The 27789-nt window shown below is 32.6% G+C and overlaps 1 protein-coding gene and 1 long non-coding RNA gene across 2 annotated transcripts; both read left to right on the top strand.

Annotated features, from left to right (window-relative positions):
* Window positions 1-18856: 18856 nt before the first annotated feature.
* Window positions 18857-20354, top strand: LOC146929679 (uncharacterized). Its single transcript, XM_085707384.1, has one exon. The coding sequence runs from the start codon at window positions 18857-18859 to the stop codon at window positions 20291-20293; it is 1437 nt and encodes a 478-aa protein (XP_085563510.1). The 3' UTR covers window positions 20294-20354.
* A 2082-nt stretch (window positions 20355-22436) lies between these two features.
* Window positions 22437-26911, top strand: LOC146929678 (uncharacterized). Its single transcript, XR_015006105.1, has 7 exons — window positions 22437-22743; window positions 22829-22882; window positions 23100-23181; window positions 23465-23534; window positions 24165-24215; window positions 25195-25257; window positions 26633-26911. It is a non-coding gene; the product is annotated as an uncharacterized LOC146929678 (long non-coding RNA).
* The last annotated feature ends 878 nt before the right edge of the window (window positions 26912-27789 follow it).

Raw genomic sequence — 27789 nt, 5'->3', positions numbered from 1 at the left:
CTTAATAATCAACATTTTTTAATCATGCATAATAATCAACAATTTTTAATCATGCAAAATTTTGAAATTCATACATATGGTCTTAAAAAAAACAACTTTTTTAAATATTATGAAATTGAATGAAGACACCATTTTTAAGACAAAACTACTTTCTTACAAAAAAACATTGTTTGATTCATTAACATTAACATTTATGCCACGTCGTTTAGACCAGTGGCAATAGTTTTACCTATAAATATACTTACTTTGTACAACACTAGATCGTCCACCCGTGCTGCCGCACGGGTCATATATAGTTAAAAACATTACTTGCAATTCAATATAATACAATTATTCTTTTTGGTTCCTAATGATAAATATTCTAATTTTTTTTAATGAAGTTATTATTTTTACACCCCTGACTAAGGATCCTGGATAATCCACTGCAGTTGACAACAACTTAATCGTTCCCCAATTGACGTCGTGTCACACACTTTGCAAGTTGACTCATGAGCCCAAGATTTCTTTGAACGTCCAAAGATTGTGGTTACATTCATGTTCGATACATTCAACGTTCAAATATTGAGCCTATCAAATCATTGATATAAAATTGGAAACAGTCATCACTCGAAACTCAAAAGAAATATGATATTTGAATTTTATTAGTCTCTAACTCAACTATATAAATTGGTTTATAAGATGTATATATAATTATATTTGAACTATATTTTATCATTTTAACTTAATTAATTATTTTGTTCATTAAATAATATACATGTCAGTTAGTTATACAAATGTTAGAAATCACAAAATAAAAGCGTTCAATGATCTTTCGGAATGAAATTCTTACACAATGGATTAAGTTTTTGAGTTGGACTCTCTTTATTTTTTTAGGGAAAGTTGGTCTCTCTTTATTTATACGCAAGTCCTAACAAAAAAAATTGGTTATCTATGCAAATTGTTATATATGATGGCACTCCAACGTGATACATATACAGACACACCGCAGCTCACATGAACGATTTATGCAGTTTCATGCTCCAAAACATAGACTCAATAAATCAATTGCATAAAATTTTACATTTCTCTCTCTCTCTCTCTCTCTCTCTCTCTCTCTCTCTCTCTCTCTCTCTATGTATGAAAAGTGATGATCATTCTTTGTTTGGAACATAAGTGAATTAGTATACACATAAATTATCCTAAATCATATAAGCTCAAGAGTAAGAGTTTAACGTTATAATCTTAAATGTTCAAATCTCCTCAATGGTTTTTATTAAAATGATCAAGTGTCGATTTCATTAAAAAAAAAATCACCATTCTCCCTTTATTTTAAAAAATAATACACAATGTCTATAAAATCACAAACTAATAAGCATGAACCATGAAGGTCTTATAACCGTTGATCCAAAAAAACCAATAAAAGCATATCTGATATTTGTGAGCAATCATTCGTACGTGAGAACATGACCATGTGATCTGAATTCTTTATCACATTCACCTTTGAATCCTTTTGACCCGTGCAACAGATACATAAAATGGCTATGAAATAAAAAAAAAAGAGTTCATGAATTTCAAATTGCTTGAAATAAGCAAAAGAGTCTAACCAGCAAAATGAAATAACGAATATATGAATTAAATAAAGACCATTAGAAATTTTACTACAAATTTCCATTAAGAATCCCAAACGTTGAAGTATAATCTTTCTATCGATAACATTTGAATGGGAAAATATAAAATTTAAATACTTCAATCTATTGTAATTTTTTTTTATAGATATTAATGAACTCTTTTTTATGGTAAATGTTATTACACATTCCTTCAAAACTTGTTCTACATGATTAATTCTTCTTGAAATACATTTTTCCTCATTTATTTTTCTAGAAATGTAAAAAAAAAAAAAAGTGCTAGATTCTCATTTATTCAACAGGTTTAGTCTCTAAACAATTCAAAGACTAATTTATACTGTCAAATTGTGACAAACAAATTAAAGTGAAATTGATAAAAGCCATGGTAATACTTTCTATCATAATAAAGTGAAATTGATAAAAGTCATTGTGATACTTGTCTACCATAAATTATCAGTAATAACAATAATTGTTTCATAAAACATGCAACACTATTTATATAAAAGATTATGCAGCATGAGGAAGTTTCTGCATATCCTTCGATGCCTCATCAAGAGACCATCCTTTCATAATCAAGTGTTATCCATCATTCAATTCAACATAGCCTTAACAAACCATTACCATCCATAAATGATATTTGAGGCAAAGCTTCACTACTCCTAGAACATGCCTTTCAGCCCTTGCCATAAGCCCATAATGAGCTAATTTCTACAACATAATCAGCTCCATGACAATGTAAAAAAGCAGCACCAAACTTGAAAAATTTCTTTAAATAGTAAAGTAACATTCTGACCACCTCCTTTGCTGCATAATTTTACAGGTAAAAGTATCCAAAACTACTTCAAGAAGACATCTTCTATTTTGAGTCCTAGTCCTGTTACTTTTAACTGCTAAGACTTTACTTATACAAAATAATTCAAACATTCAAACCTTGCAATTGATTTTTGGGTTCAACTATAACAAACAACAAAGCAATCCAATGTAAAAAAAAGTAATGCAATTTGATAATATATATATAAAGGGAGGAGAAGAGGACTTTCATACCCACTTCATTCCTTGCATATCATTTATAGGCCAAAAATAAAAAGTCAATACAACAAAGTTAGATGTGAGGATAAGAAATTAGCAAAATGTAGAGAGTGAGAGAGGGAGAGAACAGGATCAGCAACTCAGAGTTGCCATTGGCCTATCAGACTCTATTTTCCACCATCTTACCCATTCATAGAAGTCCATCATCTTTATCCTCATTGTTCTTCATGTACTATTCCTAAGCATGTAAGATGCAGTGAAATGCTACAAAAACTTGCTACGAAACCAAGACATGCATTCTTTTTGGATTTTAATTGGTATACATTTACAATAGTCAATTGTCATCAATCATAAATGGTACTTAAAAAAAATAGTACTATTAAAACAAAAAACAATTTAAAAAAACTATGAGAAAACAGCACAATTGGTAGACCAAGTAACTAACTAACTAAAACAAAACACAATCAGAATAATAGTATGTCTCTAGTATTTCAAAAAGGGTTAATATGTGTTTACCCCCCTGTAATATAGGCCATTTCCGGTTTTACCCCCTGTAAAATATTTTTTTTGGATTTCGTCCTCGTAATTTGAAGATTTTTGGTTTTGGACCTTCATGAGCTTTAACAGTACAAAATCAAAGATATGGCAGGGGGTAAACCAAAATTTGCTCAAATGAACAGGGGGGGTAAACCAAATTTTTTTCAAATTACAAGAGGGGTAAACCTAAATTTGTTCAAATTACAGGGGGTGAAATTTTCAATGAAGGTCTAAAACCAAAATTTTTTCAAATTTCAAGGATGAAATTCAAAAAAAATATTTTACAGGGGGGACAACCGGAAATGACCTATATTACAGGGGGGGTAAACACATATTAACCCTTTCAAAAAAGATGTGCATTTTATAAAGAGATGTCGTAACAAACTAATCTTTTGAGGTCCTAATGTCAGCAAAAAACTTAACCGGTGAACACAATACATAAATAGACAGTTAAGAGACAAACAAATATTGTGAGTTGTATTAATTCATGGTTGTCCCAAAATGTCCAGCTCAAAGTGCACATGCAAAGCCAATAGCCAACAAAACCAACAAAAAACACTTGATCACAGACGTTTAGATAAGACTAAATATGATTTTTTTTTTCAACATCAACAAAGTGATGTTTCATACATTTGAAGGCACACAAAACAAACAGAAACGAACTCAGTATACTGCTCATCACATATATCATGTTTCTGCATTTATAAATAGACAAAAATAAAGTGCAGACCTCAACCTTTCTAATTACATAGCCAATCATCCTTGCCACTTCAATAGAAAGATTAGGCAATTTGCATTTAGCACATTAAAAAAGTGGGGAGAAAGAATCTAGAAGGGCAAGAAAACAATGACCAAGAAAAGATAGAAAATAGCTAAGGATACACATGATTTAAAGGACTTGCAAATGGACTTGCATGGAATGCTACGGTTAGACAGTCTTTCGACAAAATTCTATGCCATCCATTTGTGAGCATGGTGGTGGTGAAGCTTCTCTTAGTGATTGGATTGATTTTGATTTTAGTGGTGGCAGAGATAGTCGGAGAACACGACGCCAAAGCCGCTGTTAAGAAGATGAGGGTGTACAAAGTAACTGTCAGGATGAAAGAGAAACAAATGTGAAATGAGGTTCAATGTTTTATGAGTAAGCATAAAATGCAGGGCTGAAAGACAAATATATAAAACAATGTCGATAAACTTTAAAAGTGACAATATGATGTGCGGTCAATTGATGTATCAAATGAGATGATCCACTTGTATTACTTGCAATAGCAACAATGAAACACAATAACAAACATGTATAATTTCGCTCATAGTATTTCATCTACATCATAGAAAGTCACCTTTTATATTTTTGTTGTTTTCCCGCTTCAATGAATGAACACCCCCAGTTTGTCTAGCAAGAGTGTCATTGATAATGCTTTGTGGTGCTCTGTTTGATGAATCACTCAAGCTTGGATGGATTTCATTTAAAGTCTTCCAAAAATAAAAATACTACTTCAGAAAGCTCATTAATAGAACTAATATGATTCTTCATTTTCTGCTGGAACAAAATCTGATTGGAGAGAAAAGGAAGCAATAGTAAGATAACACTTACAAATGAACTAAAAATATACGCAAACACCAATGTGTAGGCTAATTCCTGCTTCAGAGTTCCATTTCTCTTTTAAATGCAAAACTACATGAGTTAATTGATAATTATCTAGCAAATTCAGTTAGGGAAATTCTTATTGTGCATAGGAGCAAACATGATGTTTTGGAATCATCAAATAAAGACGCAGATTTAACTATACATATATAAGGAAAATAATTAATCATAGAATATGATAAAGTAATAACATAACAATAAACACAGTGGCATCAAGTAAGACCTCTTCGATTACAGAGAGATCTTCCTGTCGAACAACACTTGATTCTAAAACTCTTGCTTCATCATATGGCAGTGGTTTAATTTTTTTCTAACATAGAACACCAAACTATAAGAAGATTCAAAAAGCAAGTGGATTCAATGTTCTCATAGCCTCTTTCTATTCAAGCTGAAACACTAAATTCTAATTATTTGCCATGATTAGAACAAAAACCAAAACAACCACCATAAGTAAGGGAAAAAAAAGTGAAATACAGAGTAAAACATCATGAACAAATAGACACAAAAATACATCATCTCATGTCAGAAATTATATAACACAGAAACTCACAACCATGTTTAGTTCTTCAACAATTTTTAACCAAAGCTAAAACTTTTCCAAAAAATAAATAAATTAACAACCACCAATCGAGCCAATTTACGAATTGGTTCAAAACTGTAAAACCTGAAAACCCAATTGCTCTATTTTGATAAATTGAGAGGTGGAGAGTGACGTCAACAAATTTCTGGTGATTGTATAAGAATATGAGAGATGGAGAGGAACCTCACCGGAAAGATAGAGGGCATGAACGGAAAGCACCCGCATAAACCGCCGTCAAGAAGGAGAGGAACCTCACCGGAAGGCTGGATTGTTGCCATGGATTGTTCCGGCGCATTCCCCAAATCTGTAACACAGGGAGAGTCGGGTTCTGAAGGAGATTCGATAGAGAGGTAGAAGCGGCGTTTGGTGTTGAAAGGGTCCCAGAGAGAAGAAAGACCGGAAAGGGGACGAAGGCAAAGTTAATAAAAATGTGAAATGGGATTGTAGAGAGAGAAAGAGGATTGGAAGGTGATATGAGAGAGGAAGAAAAAGGAAGGATGAAGGTTTGAGAGGGAGAGGGAGAGGGTTTGATGGAAAAGTGTAGTTAACGACATGTTACCAATACCCATGCTTTCTTGTTCCAATGTTGAAGACGGTGGAATGCTTTGTTGGGAATATGCCAGTAATTAATGCTTATGGGTTGGAGGAAGATTTGAAATTTGAATTTGAAACAGGGGCTCCATTTTTTTAACATAGATTCATCTAACGGCCAGAACAACTTGGAGCCATTTTTTTTAAGATTAGGGTTAGGCAATTAGGGTTTGCATGTTTGCTAGGATTAGATATAAAGGATATTAAAAACACAATAAATGAAACTCAAGTTATTTTCGCTAGTTTTATCCCTTTATTGTGATACATTTACCTTTATTTTACATTTACATGCATTTCTTAATCTAGTAAACAAAAATTCAAAAACATTTGTACTTTTTTGTTTTGTTTTTGAAGAAGCTAAATTAACCCACCCAAATTGGCACTGGAGAGAATCGAACCTGAGACCTCGAGGAGGAGCACACTCCCAGATCCCAAGCCAATGCCACCAGACCAACCCAAGTGGGTTCAAAAACATTTGTACTTAACGCTCAACTGTAGCGGTTAAGGAATCCACAATTGAGGGACTAGTTTCTTCCTTAATGTCAATCACTTGAATGAACTGAATCACAGTTAAGAACAACAGCTGATACCTTGGATAACTTCTAGCTCCATCAACAAATTTGCCTTGTTTGCTAGTATATAGCAAAAGTGTTTGCGTCCCCGTGAGCTTAGCTCAGTTGGTAGGGACATTGCATAATTTATGCAGAGGTCGGGGTTTGAACCCCGGACACTCCACTTCTCCACATTTAATTGTGTGAGCTCTAGCCACTAGGCTACTAGACACACACAAAAAAAAAGTGTTTGCTGACGTTTTAAATCTAAAATGTAAGATATTTTTTGTTTTCAGCATGTGTGATCGCATTGACTTGATTTCGACTAAACTCAATACGAGAGTTTTCAAAATAAGAAGTAAAACTACGCTTAAATTCAGATACCATATAACCAAACTCTGTAATGTCATTCCCTCCCTTATTGAGAGAGTCAACAACTTTCTTAGATTCAAGGACAATATCAACGTAGTTGTTAATAATATTTTGTTGGAACAAAATGTGCATAACAATGAACCTTAAAGAGTTTTAATGATAACAAGGTATTAAAAATTGTAAATTGGACTAGCTAATATTTGTTCAAGTGTACAGGACCATAGTGAAAAATTTACATCATATAAAGGTTCTAAAGAACAAAAAGAAAGCTAAGGAATCAAGAAAAAGAAGCTTGAAAGCATCTGAAGAGTGCATCTGAAGGGAAGTGCTCCTGAAGAATGATGACGTCATCAGAAGCTGAAAATCATCAGAAGCGGATAGTTCAAAAGCGCCTTCATCAGAACCTAAAGCTCATCAGAAGCTGATTATCATACAAGCTGATGATTCAAGGATCAACACTTCAAAAGCTGTCTATTGGATTCGAAAACACTGCAGAAGATTAGTGGAAATTTGCAACGGTCATTTTGGTGAATATTTGAAGGCATTGGATGCTTATCTTCAAAAAGCGTTGACATTGTACTTTGTACGAACTGTACAACCATCTTCTCCACTACTCTGGTTTGTGTCCACGCTACAAGACAAGAAAACAGCTCCAGAATAACAGCTATGCCTGCAAAGATGTTCCTTCACAATGGGAATGGATTTCAAATTGGTTCTTCATAGGACAACAACCAAATCAGGCAAAAGATCGTTGGTGAAAGATCAAGCTTCAACAACGACTCTTTTGATGTGCTGGCAATTTCACAACATCTCTTTCACACCTCTATATAAAGGAGTGAAGACTTAGAGATTTGGTAATGCTGAACAAAAGACTCTCAACATTTTTACAAGTGCCAAACCTCTGCTGAAATTGTTCTGCATTCACTTAAAATTTCTGTTTCTCAAGTTTTATCTTAGAAATTTTTAAGTCTTAGAGTCTATATCTGATTGTATTATGAGCACCTCTGATTGTATATTAAGTGTTCAATCTCAAACATTATTCTTTGTAATCTTGTTTGTTTAGAAGTCTCTTGCAGTTGTGCTTGAGCATAGAAGTCTCTTGATTGTGTTCTTGAGCATAGGAAGACTCTTGCGAAGTGTGCTTGAGCAAAGGAAGTCTCTTGCTGTGTGCTTGAGCAATTGTAATCAGATATTACATTCTAGTGAAATCTCCTTGGAAGTGCAAGGGGGACTGGACTACTTCCGGATTGTGGAAGGAACCAGTATAATTACTTTGTGTCTTTCTTCTTCTCTCTCTATTTTATTCCGCTGCGTTCAGATTCTGTTTATCACTTCAGAAGCTATCTCACTTAGCTTCTGACCAGTGTGTTTAGTTTTTAGGAGAAACGAAGAATTTTTCAAAACACAATTCAACCCCCCTTCTTGTGTTTTTCTCACCTTCAATTGGTATCTAGAGCCTTGGTTCTGTTGATAACACCTAACAGTGTAACAGACCAAGATCTGAGAAAAACATGTCTGGAGAATCTCCTATTCCTACTACTGGTCATACTAGCTATAATAATGTCGCATATGATTATAGTGATAGTAAGAAATCCAGTGTTGGAAAGATTCCAAAGTTCAACGGAGACCCTGAAGAATTCTCTTGGTGGAAAACCAACTTTTATAGTTATGTCATGAGTTTAGACGAAGAACTCTGGGACATACTAGAAGAAGGTGTTGGTGATGACTTGGTTCTTGATGAAGAAGGAGCCGCTGTTGATAGAAAGAAACATACTCCTGCTCAGAAGAAGATCTACAAGAAACATCATATCATCAGAGGAGCACTTGTCACTGCTATTCCTAAAGCAGAGTACATGAAGATGAGTGACAAGTCAACTGCTAAAGCAATGTTTGCTTCTTTTTGTGCTAACTATGAAGGCAGCAAGAAGGTCAGAGAAGCAAAGGCTCTTATGCTTGTACATCAGTATGAGTTGTTCAAGATGAAGGATGATGAAACTATTAAGGAGATGTACTCAAGGTTTCAAACCTTAGTCTCTGGACTACATATATTGAAAAAGAGCTATGTTGCTTCTGATCATGTGAGCAAGATACTCAGAAGTCTGCCTGCTAGATGGAGACCAAAGGTGACTGCCATTGAGGAAGCTAAAGATTTAAACACTTTAAGTGTCGAAGATCTTGTTAGTTCTCTCAAAGTTCATGAGTTAAGTCTTAATGAACATGAGTCTACTAAGAAGAGTAAATCAATAGCCCTTCCATCCAAAGGCAAGTCATCAAAAGCTCTCAAAGTGGTTGAATCTGAAGAAGAAGAAGAACCATCATGTTCAGATTCTAAACCAGATGCTGCTGAGATGGCTATGCTCTCCATCATGTTCAGATTCTGAACCAGATGCTGCTGAGATGGCTATGCTCTCCAACATTCAAACCAAGAAAATTCAAGAAGCAGATTAAGCAGAGTTTAATGGCAACCTGGGGTGATTTAGGAAGTGAATCTGGGTCTGATAAAGGGGAAGCTGATGAAGATGCAAAGATAGCTGTTGGGTTAGTAGCTACAGCAACTTCAGAAGCTGGATCAGAATCAGATTCTGAAGATGAAAACGAGGTATATTCTAGAATTCCCAGAGATGAACTTGTTGAGTCACTTAAAGAATTTCTTACACATTTTGAAGTAAGAACCAATGAGTTGAAGGATTTAAAAGAAAAATATGTTGATTTGGTAAAACAACAAAAATCAACTCTATTGGATCTGAAGGATTTTGAAGAAGGACTTAGAGGCTTTGACTTCATTTGTAAAACTTATGAAGATAAGCTAAGGTTCTTATGTCAGAAGCTACAAGAAAAGTTTAATGAAAAACCTTTAAACAACCATGAAATTGCTCTTGAGGATTTTATCATGTCTGGTATTGACAGAAGCAGTGTTGCTTCAATGATTTACAACATTTACAGAAACAGTGGCAGAGGGATTGGTTTTTCAGGAGGGAAACCTAATGAAATCAGTCTCAAAGCATGTTGTGAATGCATCAAGGAAGGATTGAAAACCTTCTTTGTACCTAAAGGTGTTGAGTTGGAAACTGTTGTTCAATCAGAACCTGAAGCTTCTAGCTCTAAGGCTCAGATTACTTCAAAGCCAAAGAACTCCAAGCCAAAGGCTATGATCAACTCTGATTCCAAGACTTCAAAGATCAGGATTCTGAAGAGATCAGAACCTGTTCCTCAGAGTCTGGTGAAACCAAAATCTGACGTTCTGAAGTCGAAGTTTCAGAAGAAGACAGTTACTGCTTCTGAAGTATCAAAACCAAAGGTTGTTAAACCTAAGGTGATGGTTAATCAGAAGCAACTCAACTCACATCACAAGGTACAAGAAGTGAATAGTAAAACTTCTAGTACTAACCTGAGAGTACCCATAAGACAATGGGTACCTAAATCTGAAAATGTTAATAATGCAGGTATGTCTAAGAGCAAAGGTGAAACAAAGATCATGGTACCTAGACAGCAGTTGCTCAAGACACATGACAGGAGAGAAGTCAATGTTCCTCAACCTAACAATGAAAGAAGGAGGAAGTGTGAAATTTGAAGGCAACCAGTCTGGCAAGATCATAGGTACAGGAACTATTGGTAATTCCTCTACCTCAATTAATAGTGTATGGTTGGTAGATGGTCTTGAACATAACCTTTTGAGCATTAGTCAATTTTGTGACAATGGTTATGATGTGTTATTTGAGAAAGCCAACTGTACTGTAATCAACAAGGAAGAAAAATCCATTGTGTTCAAGGGAAAGAGGGTAGAAAATGTCTACAAAATCAATTTTTATGAACTGGCTGACCAGAAGGAGATTTGCCTTCTGTCATTGAATGATAAGAAATGGATGTGGCACAGAAGGTTGGGACATGCTAACTGGAGATTAATCTCTAAGCTTAGTAAGTTACAACTTGTCAAAGGCCTTCCAGACATTGACTATCATTCAGATGCACTTTGTGGTGCATGCCAGAGAGGGAAAATTGTGAAATCATCTTTTAAAACAAAAGACATTGTCTCAACCTCCAGACCCTTAGAACTACTCCATATTGAATTATTTGGACCAGTCAGTACTGCATCCTTATATGGAAGTAAATATGGATTAGTCATTGTTGATGATTATAGCAGATGGACTTGGGTAAAATTCCTAAAGAGTAAAGATGTTGCTTGTGATGTATTCAGTAGTTTCTGCACCCAAATTTAATCTGAAAAAGAAACAAAGATTTTGAAAATCAGAAGTGATCATGGTGGAGAGTTTGAAAATGAGCCATTTGAAGCTTTTTGTGAAAAACATGGAATTGTCCATGAATTCTCTTCTCCTAGAACTCCACAACAAAATGGGGTTGTAGAAAGAAAGAATAGAACTTTACAAGAAATGGCCAGAACCATGATCCATGAAAACAATTTAGCAAAACATTTTTGGGCAGAAGCAGTGAATACAACATGTTATGTCCAGAATAGGATCTATATCAGACCTATCTTGGAGAAAACAGCATATGAACTCTTTAAAGGAAGGAAACCCAATATCTCTTACTTTCATCAATTTGGATGTACATGTTACATTCTGAATAACAAGCTCTACCTAAAGAAATTTGATGCCAATGCCCAAAGAGGAATCTTCTTAGATTACTCTGAAAGGTCAAATGCATACAAAGTGTATAATTCAGAAACACTTTGTGTTGAAGAATCTATGCACGTTAAATTTGATGACAAAGAGCTTGAAGATAACACTTCAAAGCAAGGTGAAAGTTATGCAGAGATACAGGTTCCTGTAGATACTCTAGAACCTGATCAGATAGCTGAATCTGAAGAAAGTCCGAAGCTGAACCCACATCAGAAGCACAAGATGAAGCTGCTTCTGATGAAGCACAAGACGGCTCATATCAAGAAGATCCTCCCAGAAACACATTCAAGCACAAGTCTTCATATCCAGAGGAGTTAATCATTGGAAACAAAGATAGTCCAAGAAGAACAAGATCATACTTCAGACAATAATGTTCAATGATTGGACTGATCTCAATGATTGAACCTACAACAGTTGATGAAGCACTTTCAGATGATGGATGAATCTTAGCTATGCAAGAAGAGTTGAATCAATTTCAAAGAAATGATGTGTGGGATCTGGTACCCAAACCTCAACACAAGAACATTATTGGAACAAAATGGGTATTCAAAAACAAGTTGAATGAGCAAGGAGAAGTAACAAGAAACAAAGCAAGACTTGTTGCATAAGGTTACAGTCAACAAGAAGGCATTGATTATACTGAAACATTTGCTCCAGTTGCAAGATTGGAAGCAATCAGGTTACTTCTTTCCTATGCAGTTAATCATGGCATAATATTATATCAAATGGATGTCAAGAGTGCATTTCTTAATGGTGTCATAGAAGAAGAAGTGTATGTCAAGCAACCTCCTGGTTTTGAGGATATTAAATATCCTGATCATGTTTTTAAATTGAAGAAATCACTATATGACTTGAAACAAGCTCCCAGAGCTTGGTATGATAGACTAAGTAATTTCTTAATCAAAAATGATTTTAAAAGAGGACAGGTTGACACAACACTCTTCAGAAGGACCCTTGGAAAAGATATTCTTGTTGTGCAGATATATGTTGATGATATATTATTTGGTTCTACTAATGCATCTCTTTGCAAGGAATTCTCTAAGTTAATACAGGATGAATTTGAAATGAGCATGATGGGAGAGCTGAAGTTCTTCCTGGGCATTCAGATCAATCAATGCAAAGATGGAGTCTACGTTCATCAATCAAAGTATACAAAGGAGCTTATGAAGAAATTCAGGCTTGAAGATTGTAAAGTGATGAACACTCCAATGCATCCTACGTGCACCTTAAGCAAAGAAGATGCAGGAGCTAAAGTAGATCAGAAGCTGTACAAAGGTATGATTGGTTCTTTGTTATACCTCACTGCATCTAGGCCAGATATTTTATTCAGTGTATGCTTGTGTGCAAGGTTCCAATCAGATCCTAGAGAATCTCATATGACTGCTGTCAAGAGAATCTTCAGGTATTTGAAGGGAACAACTAATCTTGGACTCCTTTATAGGAAATCCTTAGATTATAAGCTAATTGGATTCTGTGATTCTGACTATGCTGGTGATAGGATTGAAAGAAAGTCAACCAGTGGCAATTGTCAATTTCTGGGTGATAATCTTATATCCTGGGCTAGCAAAAGACAAACAACTATTGCTATTTCTACAGCAGAAGCAGAATACATTTCAGCTGCAAGTTGTTGTACACAACTACTTTGGATGAAACATCAGTTGGAAGACTATCAGATAATTGCCAACAGTATTCCCATTTATTGTGATAATACTGCTGCTATTTGTTTGTCTAAAAATCCAATTTTGCATTCAAGAGCTAAGCATATTGAAATCAAACACCATTTCATCAGAGACTATGTTCAAAAAGGAATTTTAGATATACAATTCATTGATACTGAGAATCAATGGGCTGATATATTTACTAAGCCCTTAACTGTTGAAAGATTTGATTTTATAAAGAAAAATTTGAACATGCACTTTGTGTCTGATTAAAAGCTTGCTTACTTCTGAATAGGCTTTTAGGTTCTGAAGTCAGTTCAGAAGCTATGGTCCATCAGAAGCTCTTTATTGAGGTTCTGAGGAAAATATGTTTCTGATGATGACGTCAGCATCTGAAGTCCAGAAGCTGGATTTTATGCTTCTGAATAGTAGAGTTGGTGGAAACGCTGGAAGTTCCTTTTTGTAGTAACATTGGCCCACTAACTTGGCAGTTACGCTGGAATGGATAATATATTACATCTAACCTCTTGAGGGCGATTGCCAAGTACCACTCTGCCACCATACTTGTTTGCTTCTCTAGATGCCGAACGAAACTCAGCACCAGGAAAAGAGATGTCAAGCATACTGTAAAGCTGTTAGATATTCAAGGGAAGAAAAAAAAACATGGTACATGATCGTTGCAACATTCTTGAATAAGAAAATTGAAATATTCACAGTTTAAAAATGTAATAGGCCGAGATATATGACTGTCAAACAATGTAACATGCCTGGTATTTGGACCAAAATCTTAATATTTGAAAGATGCTATATTTTTGCAAAACTATTTGAAAGATGCTTCCTCAATGCAATCATTTCTTCCACAGTAGGTGCCTGGAAGAAAGAAACTGGTTACCCTATGATGTTGTTGCAAAACTATATGGTTTGATTGGATAGCAATCTGAGTATATGAAAATCAAATTCAAATAGTTTGCTGATGCTGTCAAAATCATGGCACAGTTTTGCAACCGTGTCACGATTTTCCCATGATATTGTTGGTAGAAGCAAACTGTTTTTTGAACATAAAATTGTGCGCGATTTGCAGAACCGCTCTTGGCCATCTATATTTATGAAAGCTAACGAAATTTAAACCCCTCTTTGCCATCTATATTTATGTAGGCTTTATATAGACGTCATATTAAGTTATGTAAAGATTATAATTAGGTGTAGAAGATGTGATGACCTTACAATAGGATTTAAAATGAAGAATTGAATTGATATGAATATGAAGGTTAATGTAAGATGTGAATATTGGGAAAATAGATGGACTTTGGAAAATGATGAATTATGACATGTTAGCTTGTAATTGTTTATATGATAATGATAAAGTGATGATATAAGATTGAATTGGTTAATGATATTTGTGCGAAATATTGATTAACTAAGTGTAAGTGGCGAAATGTCTAATATGCGTATTGACTAAATGAAGTGAATAATGATGTTGGTGTGATAAACATGATGTTGTTATATCGATGATGAAAAAGATGATGATGTTATATTGATGATGAAAATGATGATAATGTTATATTGATGATGAAATGATGATGTTATAGTGACGATGAAATGATGATGTTGACTAGTGACGATGAATGTATATACATATAAAGTGACATTGTTGATGATGTGTATTGTATTGTATGTAGATATGGATTGTTGACTCATATGTTCATGCATTCATATGTTTCCAAGTGACAATGACAAGTGAGGATGGGATCACTCGGTAACATAACTCTGATATCCAAAACAGTACCACATGCATATAGAGTCGCATAGGGCATTGCATGCATATGAGTCTATACAAGAGTCGTGTATTTGAGTATGTGAATCATTGTGAAGGTGTTTACACGACTATGTGTGTTTATGGGATGATTGGTGTTTTGATGATGGTGAAGTTTGAATGATATATATTTGACTTGGTGATAAAATGAAGATGTGAATACTTTCTATATCTTGTGATGATAATTTGAGAATTGTTGTATTTGTTTAATTGATTTTTAATGAGATTAAATTTGAATATGTGTGTGTATATTTGAATCCTAAATATTATGCTTGAGTTCATATTCTTTTTATGTTGAACGTATATCTTACCCTCCGGTGACTTTTTGGTTTCCTGCATCCTTGTAGTGTAGACGTGCAGGTTGCGGACACTTGATCGGCGTGAGTTCCCGGGGACAGCTTGATGTCTACTCATCCTTTATATGCTTTTATATTGGAGTCTTGTAGCAGTGCTCTAATTAGGATGTCGAGGGTCTTATTTATTTTATGAAATTTATAGTTGAGGAACTCTGAGTCTTTTATGAGATGTATCTGAGATTTTGAAGACTATGACTTATGATGTTATTTCCGCTGCGATTGTGTTACGATTATGTTGTTTTATGATTGTTTTGGGTTAATGATGACGTAGCACCTTGAACTTCAAGGAATATATGTTGATTTATTTATTAAATATTGTATGTGGGGTTTGAGGATGTTACAAAAATGGTTTAACAAATCATTGTTACATACATTCTGCACCCGTTTCTCTCTACGCTGGTACTTTGAGTTTATATAACTTTTGATAAATGATTTGTGACCCATTTTTCTATGAAAACGACTATATATTCATAAGAAAAATAACTAACAGACCAACGGTCAAAAACTAAATCCTTTCAACAGCTTTGGCATGTTTTGCACGTCTCTTGACCTTTAATCTTGTCTCTTCAGTGAGGATTTGAATTTTTACAGTCGAATTATCTTTGTCGAAATCTTTGTTCCTTATCTTGTACTTAAAGGATTTTGTGGTTCTAAGAACCATTTTGTTTGTCGAAATGCACACTTAAAAATCCAGGCTGACAATAATTAGGTTTTTTCACAAACACGTCTTTTTTTGGTCAATTTGTCTAGTGGCTAAACTTCACACGATTTAAATATGGATAAGTGTGGAGTCAAGAGTTTGAATCCCAACCACTATATAATATTGTCTTTGCAACTACCAACTAAGTTGGGCTTACATGACCACAAACCATAGTTTTAAAAACTGGCTTGGACCAGCCGGTTGAACGGTTCGACTGGGAACCGGTGGTGTGTCCGGTTCGATCTATTTATTGGATCGGTCATGCAATCGATCCGGTGTAAATCGACGTGGCTTGAGCAGAAACCGGTGAATCGGCCCGTTTGCTGAATCAGACCGGTTCAATACTTAACTTAAAAAAAATAGGAAACAAAAAATAGAAAGAAGAAATGTTGGATGCTAGATCGTAAACTGGAAAATAGAATGGGAGATGATCCTTTGATGAAAATGCAAAGAAGAAGTGGAGAAATCGAAGAAATTTTTTTAGCAGTAACACTGTTGTTGTGTGAGAGGCGGCTGGTGTTCTGTGAAGAAGTATACTTTCTTATGCTGATGTTGATCCTTTGAGTGGATATTAAGGGTTTGTGGTCTGATGGGCTTCTCAAATATAGGCCCAATTTTAATGTTTCATGGACATATGGTCACATATGTCAACAAAAATAACAAAACAATCGGTTTTTTTTTCTTCTACTACTATTAACAATTATGTTTTTTTTTTACAAATACCAACAAAAACTTTTTTATTAAGACGAACATTATTTTTTATGATTATTTGTTTAATCTTGATATTTTATGACTTTTTTTATTTGAAAGCTTGATATTGTATGACTTGTAAAATGAAAATTAAATTTAGTATGATATTGTTTTTAAGTATTAATTTATTTTGAGATCGAAGTATATGATTCAACTCGGTTTAATACTTATTATACAAAAAAATTATATGACCAATTCATACGACCAAGTTATTCGATTCAAACTGAGTTAGTCATGTGGTTCGACCAGTGACCCAATGGTTCAACCATTTGAATTAGGATAATTATTTTCAGTTAATAATATCTATATACATTAACAATGTAATAAATTTTACACATGTATCCAATTGAATCATACAAAATAGATATTTTCATAGATGTTTTATGAACCAAACTAAAAATAGGACATCATTTGCAAAATAAAAAAAAAATTACACCATTGATGTTTACAATTTTTTTTGGGCAAGAGTAAAGCAGGAAGTATTACCCAAAATTCATTGAAAAGAAAAAAAAAAGTAACAAATTATACATATATATACACACACACAAACACTATCTAATGTAGGATACAAAATAAAATAAAATAAAATAGTATTTCTCATTTATATTATACTTTTTTCTCATTAAAGTGAATTCAACCTCTACTTTTGACTTGTTCAAATACTCACTATCTAGAATTTAAACGAAGAGTTTACTAACAAAAAAAAGAGAACTTAATAATTATAAAAAGAACATAATCAAATTTTTTATTTAGAAAAATAAAATTATAAAAAACAAACAAAATAATAAAATATAATAAAAGTACGCAATATATTTGTCATTAAATACATTTTTTGAAAAATTTAATAATTTACTTATATTAATCATGATTTTATATATATATATATATATATATATATATATATATATATATAGTAATAATGTTTTCATAAAGAAAGAATAACCTTGAACTTTGAACAAACCACATTTTAAATACATTTTTTAAAAATTTTAATAATTTACTTATATTAGTCATGATTTAGTAAAAAAAAAAAATATAGTAATAATGTTCTCATAAAGAAAGATTAACCTTGAACTTTGAACAAACCACATTTTAAATACATTTTTTGAAAAATTTAATAATTTACTTATATTAGTCATGATTTAGTCAAAAAAAAAAAAAAAAAATATATAGTAATAATGTTCTCATAAAGAAAGATTAACCTTGAACTTTAAACTAACCACATTTTAAATACATTTTTGAAAAATTTAATAATTTACTTATATTAGTCATGATTTAGTCAAATAATAATGTTCTCATAAAGAAAGATTAACCTTGAACTTTGAACAAACCACATTAAATAATTGGTTACTATTTGTAACATAATATTATTTCAACTTTTTTTAAACAACTAAAATATTATTAAAAAGTATACTTAGCCACAAGCTCTAGCAGGGAGGACACAAATGATACAGACAATCAAAAACAGTCAAGTAGAACACTAAAACCACGGGAACCACACTAGGAGCAAAAATCTAGGGGCAAACTAAAACATAAATATTTGTCAACCTCATATTTTATTGAAACCTAATATTTTAAGGGTAGTGTTAACTTGTACCTTAAGGGTACAAGTTAAGAATATATAAATGGAATTAAAACATAACTTTTGTCTTGAAAATATAAGATTTTAAATTTCTAGAATATTGAATGCACAATTTTCAACAAAATGTTTCTATCTTTGGTTTCTTAATTTGTCGCATATTTTAAATAGACAAACTATTTTTCAACCATATTATAAAAAAAAATATTGTTGCTCAACATCTTTTTCGTTTACAATAAATGTTCACGTTTTACACGTGAAAACGTTGGTTAAATCGAAGTTGTTTTGCCTAAAATACCCTTCAAAAAAGCCTATAAAATGTCATAAGGTGTTATACTTCTCCACTCATCTCACTTTTCTCAGTTTTTTGTCACATCCTTCAAATTAGTGATGTTTTGTATTTTTGGGTGTTACTAGGGGGATTTTGATTGTGTAACATCTTAAGTTGCAAATGATGGAAAACTCACAAAAGCATATTGAGAGTTTGAGACCAAACCAAACAGGGAAGAACAAACGAAAGATTTCTTTTCAACAAACAATTGATGTTGGCAACAATATCATGACTAATGGTAGACATTTGTATCCTCATTCAGATTATTATGAACTTGTCGAAGATGAATTCAAGAGTTTTATTCAGCACAAGACGGGAAATAAATCAAAAGTGTTAAGGCCATCAGTTCCGGTTCAAGTTTCGCCTCCAAGACCTCCTTCACAAGCGCTATACAATGCACTTCCAGCACATCCTGTTCAGCCTATTACTGGTAACCTTTTTGTTGACAATTCACATAGTAATATTGCTAAGTTTCCAATATCTTATTTGATGAGAAACTCTCAAGACATACTGCCATTGAACATTGGTAATTCAGGAGGTAATCAGTTTCAACCTTACCCTCATCAATCACAAGTCTTTAACAACATAGATGTTAAATATCAGCCAATAATTAAATCTCAAGAACATTATTATCCTATTAATGGTAGTAACCAATTTGTGAATTGTTTCCATTCCTCACAAAAAAATGCTAATAACCAACTTCTGAATGGTTTTCCTTCAATACAAACAAATGTGGCTAATCCTTCAACGTCTCTTAATGGTACCAATCAAAATTTCAATGTTAACAACAATAACCAACTTGTGAATGGTTTCCCTTACACACCAAAATCTCAGGAAGAGGTTACAAGGTTGCAAAATACGCGGCCTCCACCATTGTCCATTGAAAGGCCACCAATTTCGGTCATGGTTTCGAGACCAATACCTCCCTCACAAGCTCCATACAATACAATTCCAGGAAATCATGTGCAATCTATTAATTGTCCTCCTATGGTTTACAATATACAAAATAATCTTGTTGAGTCTCCAATGTCTGCTTTCATGAGAAACTTTCAAGACCCAACAATGAACTATGATTATTCAAGAGGTAACCAATTTCAAGTTTGCCCGCCTCAACCACAGGTATTCAACAATATAAATGTGCAATATCAACCAATAATCCAATCTCAGGAATATTATTATCCTTCGAATGGTAGTAACCAAGTTGTCAATGGTTTTCCTTCAACACAAACAAATGTGTCTAATTCTTCAATGACTCTGAATGCTACCAATCCAACTTTCACTATGAACGGCAGTAACCAACCTGTGATTGGTTTTTCTTCCTCAGAAACAAATGACCCCCTATCACCAACTTTGGAAATTATGCTGCCTTCACCAAAAAACAACATGAATTTCCTATCCCCCCAGTCACCTTATAGACCTCTCCTATCACCAAGCCTTTTTTCTTCACCATCATCGCCTGAATACCCTTTATTATCACATTTAGTTCCGGATCCCCCGTCTCCACCTTCTTCAAGCCTTTTTCATTCGACTACAAGTCCTGAGAGGCTAGATTATCATTAGCTTGGTCATGCTTCATCAAGGGTGGTCCATTCTATCCAAATTTATCTTAATTCACAGTCTCATGGGAGGTTTTTTTTATGTAGGGATACTCTTTCTTAATATAAATAAATATATACAAGGGGATTTCTTGTCATAATGTCTTCTTTTATTGTTATATTTCTTTACTATGTATGAAATTAATTTTAAAATATTGATTTTATTTGGCAAGTGAATTTGCAATAAAAGATATTATGTATTTCTTCAACATTTATATTCCTATTTCTTCAATGGTTGTTTTGGATGATTTTGTTTGCTAACATGAATTGAGGAAAAGAATAAAAAAAATTATAACTTTTGTACCAAATTTGAGTGCATTGACTAGCCTTCTTTTGGTTTACATATTTTAATAAATCGAATGAACATATTAAAAATTATTTATGTTTTCTTGATATAGTAGACAAAAAGTGTGTAGGTATTAAAATACATTTTATGAAATCAGGAATATTACTATTTTTATAAGATTCCTTTATAAATATTGGGCACTCTTAGAATGTCTTAAATTAAATTGGAATAGCTAGATTTTTCAAATTGAATCTACGGACATATTTATAGATTTTCAAAGTACATTGATTGTCCTATCATTGGTTCAAAATCGAGATATCAATTAAATTTTCTTATTTTCTATTCTAGTATTACATTTGCGAATTTAGTTATAAGTTTGTGAAGTTTTGTTTTGGTTTGATTTCTGTTCTTCGTTTGAAACCAGTAACTTGACTTGTGGTAATGTAATTATATGAGCTCCCCTCTCAATTTTACTTTTAATACATCCCTCTCACAAAAACATCTCTATTCATAATTCACTTTATCATCGTTTTTATATTGATTTATTACATATTATAAGTTTTTTTTTTTATGTATCTTGTAATTTATATATTTTTTTTAAACAAGGGAACCTTGCAAGAGAAGCAAGCCCCAAAATATATTATGAAATAGAGAAGAAACAAACAAAAGAGGGGGGGCAAGAACCTAAACCCTCAAGGAGATCAACGAAATCTGAAATAGGGCAATCCTATCCAATTTCTAACAAAATCACTCCTAATCCGAGAGGGAATTTAATCCCATCATTCACTATGTTGCACAGTTAGACCAATAGCTGACAATTTGTCTGCACAATGGTTCCCCTATACACATGAGCTACAATAAAAGACAGAGGAGATAATGTGCAGGCAGTTTTCCCATCGGTTTTTAAGGTGCCAAGGAACAATTTTGTGAGACTTAAATGCTAAGTTGGCTAACATATAATTTGTTTTTAACCAATTATGAGACCATCCCTTTTGAGCAGCTAGTTCAATAACATATATTACTCTATTTAGCTCAGCATTGAGAGAGTTTGAAATTCTCAAGTTATAAGCAAATGCTCCTAGAAATGCACCTAAAAAAAAAGTTCCAAACGTATATTCTCATTTTTGTTAGTAAAATAGTAGATTTTACAAATAAAATGAAGAATGAATTTAGTATTTTACTAAAAACAGTGATTTTTTTATTTTTTTTTACTTTTTTTTTTACCTTTTTATGAGGTCATACAGAAAGCAATCTTATTAACAATGCTTCACATTTTTGTAAAAAAGATAAGCATCAAATATCTTCTAGATTGATCAGACATTCGAAGATTAGTAGATTACTAGTTGTATATTTTATCTGAAGACATGCATAGTCTAGTTATTGAGACAAGCTGGCAAGCCGATCCTGGTTACACTTTTTGGTTCTACGGGTCTCTCATTCCATGTTATTGTCTCGTGTAACCGATAAACAGGGATGCAAGTGAAACTTTGAATACTTTGCAAATATACAAAAGGTTTAGAACATATCCTTGGAGGGGATGGCTATCTTAATCTTAATAATATACAAACATGAAACAACAAATAGCAAAATTTTTTACACCAATCCATTGTGGCGAACTCTCAACCCCCCGAATGTCACATCATGATTAAAAACTAATTTTATTTTTTCCATTTTAAGCATTCACACAATACTAACAATAAAATATTATTATCACACATTTTCCCTCTTCAATTCAAATTTCAAATTTCAAATCCTTCTTTCCCTCCTACTTTTTCTCTTATCCCAATAAACATCATTTTCTATATCCTTTCTCTCTCATTCATTCCAAACTTATTTCTCATTTTTTTCTCACTCTCTCTCTCCAACTCAATACCCACTCCCACGTAGACCTCCTCCATTCATGAAACCCATTATTGCTCTGCCTTCTTTCTTCATTTCCGATCAAATCCGGCCTCCTCATTCAAAAATAAAACCACCATCGTCTTCCTCTAATCATCCTCTACAAAACCCATTCATTTTTTCCTTGACCGGAGCAAAAACACCCTCGACCACCGTAACCGGAATTTGCCGCTGCCGCGCCGGAGTTACAATCAAAACCTTCTTTTATTTTCATTAAGATTTCCTCAAAGGTTATTTGTTAATTTCGTTTATCTTCATCTCATTTTCAACCACCTGCAATATTAACATATGTTTCTGTTTTGAATTTTTGTGCAGTAAGTGGATGAAAAATCACTGCTCCAGGATTGTACACATAACCTTCAACTTCAGGTATGATTCTCAAATTTATTCAATCTGTTTTATGTTTTTAATTTGATTTCCGTGTTTATTATTTTTTTTTATTCCTAAAATTACTACCCTCTGATTCACAATCTAAAATTAATTTTAATATGAATGTTCAAAAAGGGCTAAATAACTAATTTTGTTTTGTATTGTTTAAATAATGGATTATTGTTATTCAAATTCCTAATTCTTTTTTTGGTGTTAGGAGTTGGAGAAGAAGATAAATGAAATATCTATCTTGAATCGAGAGAAAGAAGCTAATGAACAAATTGGGGGTCAGGTTGCAGGTGCTTTAGTTTTTGTTCAAACTATTTTCAATCGAAAAAAATTGATATCTCTGTGTATACTGGAAAAAAATATACTAAAAATATTTGATATTTTTGTTTAAACTATGGTTGAAGATTGTGTTTGAATTAGAGAGATTTCTCATGTTCACACACACTTTGGGTTATTGTTGGAATAGTTTATAAATTTGTTTGTTGAAGTGCTTTTATTGGATTGGGATTGTTAATCTGTTTGCTGTTTGTTTTGTTATTATCTTTAAGTTTTATTTTTTTGTTAAACATGCAGTCATGGCAGGAATGAGTGAATCAGCTCAAGTATCCTTAGAATGAATGAAAAGTAGCTTGCTTTTCTCTTGGTAAGCATTGTTTTTATTACTTGATTAGTTGATTATTTGGTAAACAGTATTATTTATTACTTGATTAGTATAGTTTATCCAATTAGTGGTTTATATAGTGTCTTTCAAGCTATAATCTATTAGTTTTGTTGTTTTCAAATTGCAGACTGAAATAGTTTCTCCCAAAAAGTAACACAACTTTATATTAGATAAACTTATTTACTATGTCATAAACACAACTATTTGGTGATAGATTTTATGCTAAGTTGAAGCAATTGATTGTTAGATATCCAATTCGACCACCTCCTGAGTCCCAATTAGGATGTACGAATTTAGAAAGCAACTATTCATTTGTTGTATGCTTAGTGTCCTGTTTTCAAAATAATAATATTTGAATGATATGGTGCATGATTGGATTATGAATATAGTTTGTCTTATAAATCTTTTACATAATTTAGAAAGAACTGAAGTTGCTAATTTTAAATCTATTAAATTAGAAGAAGTTGACTTTAGTTGCTATCTAGCATGATTTAAAATGGCATGCTCACTTTATTGAAAAGTGAATTAAATATGTGCTTTTTTGAATGTTGCATGCATATGGTATCACTCTAACTCACTCTAGCTGTTTTCTCTTTGGTGCATCTCTTATAGTTTCTTGGATTTTTTGAGAAGTTGGAGCACCCCTTTTGGAGAAAACTCCATGTAAGTTCGTTTTTTTAGCTAAAGATTTTAACTTTTTTACTAATTTTTCATTTGGGTATGTGTGTTAATGATTGGTTAAGTTTGATAAATTGGGTTTGCTTTTGTTTCATATTCATAGTCAATGTGGAATTTTCTTATCATATTCATTTTGTTGCCACTGTGTATGTGATTTGATTAGATTAAATTTTGGTTTTGTTTGTGTTCTAATTTCCCTAATCACTTCATTTTTTGGTTTCGGGTCTAACTATTCATGTGTGTACAAATAGGTTGATAACATGCATTTTAGATAGGTAAACTTTAGCTTTAATTTCTGACATACCTTTCTCATTTCATTCTTTTGTTTTCCTGACATCTGAGATACTTGAGATAGTAGCTAATATGCAAGTCAATTACCTTTCTCATTTGCTTTTGTTTATCTGACATTTGAATTTTCTCAGTTTAGATTCACATGAGATAATAGCTTTTTGATAAACTATGTGCCTTAAAATACTTGGTCTAGCTTTTTTAGTTCATATTATGCATATATTTGGAACTTTTAATGATTGGTATTGTTTCCTTGATAACAGACTATTAGGACTAAATATGGGGTCGGAGCTAACAGTTTTCTTCAACTTATGTAAATTAGATCGTAGATGGGATGCTTATAAGTGTTCTTCAACTTATTTTAATCAATTGTTATCTAAAGTTGACTGTCATGACTAAAATATCTTATATCTATCGAAGTTTAAATCTTTGAGTTTGAAACTGACTTATCAAACTCACGGGACTGCTAGCCACCGTGAAACTGACATACTAAAACCTACTTAAAACTGATGAGTATGTGAAACTGAGTTCTAAATCAACTTTCTTAGTTTGCAAAGATGTTTATTATTTTGTTCCAATTACTCTCTGTCTGGATATGCAAGACATGTTATTTTGAATAAAATATATGATGGCATATTTTATTCAATTGTTAATCTTTGGTTTTGTTTGGTGACAGATTTTATGCATCAAGTTTGAAAGAGTTCAAGTAAATGACATTAGAGACGCAATCAAACTGAAGGTATAATCATGGCTTGAAATTTATTGTTAAACTACTTTTTGGACGCTATATTTTATATAGTTTACATATATGTGTGGCTACTTCTTGCCAATGAGTAGTTTTGTTATTTCAGATTCCAAAAAAAATCTATGCATACAGTTTAATTTCTATGAAAGTTTAATTTCGTATGAATTTGAAAATGACTTATCAAACTCTTGGGACTACTAGCAACTATGAAACTGACTTATTGAAACCTATTTGAAACTGATGAGTATGTGAAATTGTCACATGAAACTGATGAGTATGTATAAGCCTAGAAAAATTAACAATTTACATCCCATGTTCTGACCTTACATGTATGTGTAACTGACTTATTAAGATCATCAAATATGAATTTGGTTATGTGAAATTGTCATATGAAACTCATGATTATTTATAAGCCTAACAAAGTTAACTATCTCATATGAAACTCATGTTTGTGATTTGCATTGAGTTGATCAACTGAGTTTAAATTTTTTTACCATTTTCTTGAGTTTGCGATTTAGCCAAAAATTTAAATATTTGCATAATGTTGAAGTTCAAAATTTGATCTAAATATGACTCTTTCTTTTGGTTTTTTCTTTGATAATCTTTGTGTATGAATATTTTGCTATAAAAGGGTAGTCTTTGATTGAACATAATTGTACACACATCTGAAAATAAACATCTCTGTTACACACATGCACATTGTGCACGCTGCTCTGTTAAATAACAAAAGTCCAACTTAAAGAGACGTTACTATAATTTTTCAATGCATATAGCAAGATAGGTAGATCTTAGAAGTGATTCTTACAAAAATTAGTTATAAGATTATTTTTTCTATCATTGTTGAGAAACATGTTCTGTTTTAGTTATTTAGTATCTTTATTCTTTTAGCCATTTTGACTAAGATGCAGATTTATGCATATTTAACTCTTCAAATATGTTAGATAGGTAACGTGTTTTTTATTCTTTTCATTCTTTTTTACATGTAGTTGTAGTAGGTAACACTGTCATTGATTTAACAAAGGCTTAATATTTCAATTTCTTTAGAGTATTATGGAACTATTAACATTCAACTAAAGCATACTTTTTGAATTTATTTAGCCTTTTCTTTGGACATATTAAGGTTCAACTAAGGCTTAATATTGAGAAGCTTTGTTGCTTCGATCTCTTAAGGTTGCATATTTGTAAAAACCCAAGAATGTAGTTTGGACTATTGAAGTATTTACAAAATTCACTGTTGAAATACCCAACATGTTTTAATTGGACAAATCTATTTCATAGTTTGTTGTTTGGTTCTTTGTTGGTGACCTATCTATTCAAATTGATGATTTGTTGTAACATGACTAACCAGTTTTGACAAAATACTATGTAGGAATTGACCATTGAGGGAGATGTTACTATTGAAAAGGGAACCGGACTTGATGATGTTGCTATTGGAAAGGGAGCTGGACTTGATGATGTTGGTACATCATCAAAAAGTGGTTCTCATGATGAGAAGGAATTTGAAGTCTATTTTTTCATTATTTTCATGAAGACAATAACATTTGATTTATCTATGAATTGTATAATATGTTTTTAATTTTGTGATATGTTTAAAGTAAGAGCATTGCTATTTATCTAAAGAGTTTTTATCAAGCATTTATCAAGAAAATGTCTCAACCAATTAAATTTGTTATTTGGCGGAAATTAAGGGAGGTAATGATGTGTAATTAAGGAAAGGTGTTAGCAAATACACTGTCTTGAAATTTTCTTGATAAATTTTGTCAACACCACAAAGTAAACTTTATCAACGAAAAAAACTTTATAGTAAATTTTGTCTTGATAGTACACTGTATCTATCATTTCCCTTAAAGTAAACTTTATCAACACCACAATAAAACTTTGTTCGCCCGTGCGTTGCACGGGTGGAAATGCTAGTTGGTACATAATACGTCGATCTAAATTTTAGTTTTCAATAGTTTTTCCAAGAAACAAAGTCAATCATCTAGTATCGATCGAGTGAGACTTAGAAGGACGACTTACACAAGAATTGCAAACCAAACGACTCAATAGTTAATTTTTTTTCTCTCTATATTTTGATGTTTCCATGTGACTCAAACGTATCCATGATATTTATTTTTGTGGTGGTCGGGGTTCGATCCCCAAACCTTGCATATATTATGCAGTGTATCCATGTGTTTACACCGATTTTTGGTAACATAAACTTCATTATCCATCAATGGTTTAGGACCGGATAATGTCTTTTTAAAGTGGTTCGTCCAAGCCTCGCGGTTTACGATATCACTTCATGCATTCTTTAAGAACAAAATTATCGTTCTTTTTGATGTTAGAATTGCATCCGACATCTTTTAATAACAAGTTGTCTCATGACAACATAATAGAAAAAAAATGCTCAAGTGAGCATATTCAAAAGGAGAAGAAAGAAAAGAAAGATGAAAAGAAATACAAATTGCAAAAGAAAAAGGAAAATAAAATAAAATAAGAACAGTAATATTAAATTGCAGGAATGTAAAGGGTGGTTGGAATCTG

The sequence above is a fragment of the Medicago sativa genome, chromosome 4 (assembly GCF_051527215.1).
Source record: "Medicago sativa cultivar Bolivia chromosome 4, Bolivia_mono, whole genome shotgun sequence".
Classification (NCBI taxonomy): Eukaryota; Viridiplantae; Streptophyta; class Magnoliopsida; order Fabales; family Fabaceae; genus Medicago; species Medicago sativa.
The sequence above is the reverse complement of the archived record's forward strand: the minus strand, read 5'-3'. Positions and strand labels throughout refer to the sequence as shown.

Bases quoted from the DNA above. Each gene is read 5' to 3' on its own strand.
- LOC146929679 (XM_085707384.1), top strand. From the start codon at position 18,857: ATGGAAAACTCACAAAAGCATATTGAGAGTTTGAGACCAAACCAAACA.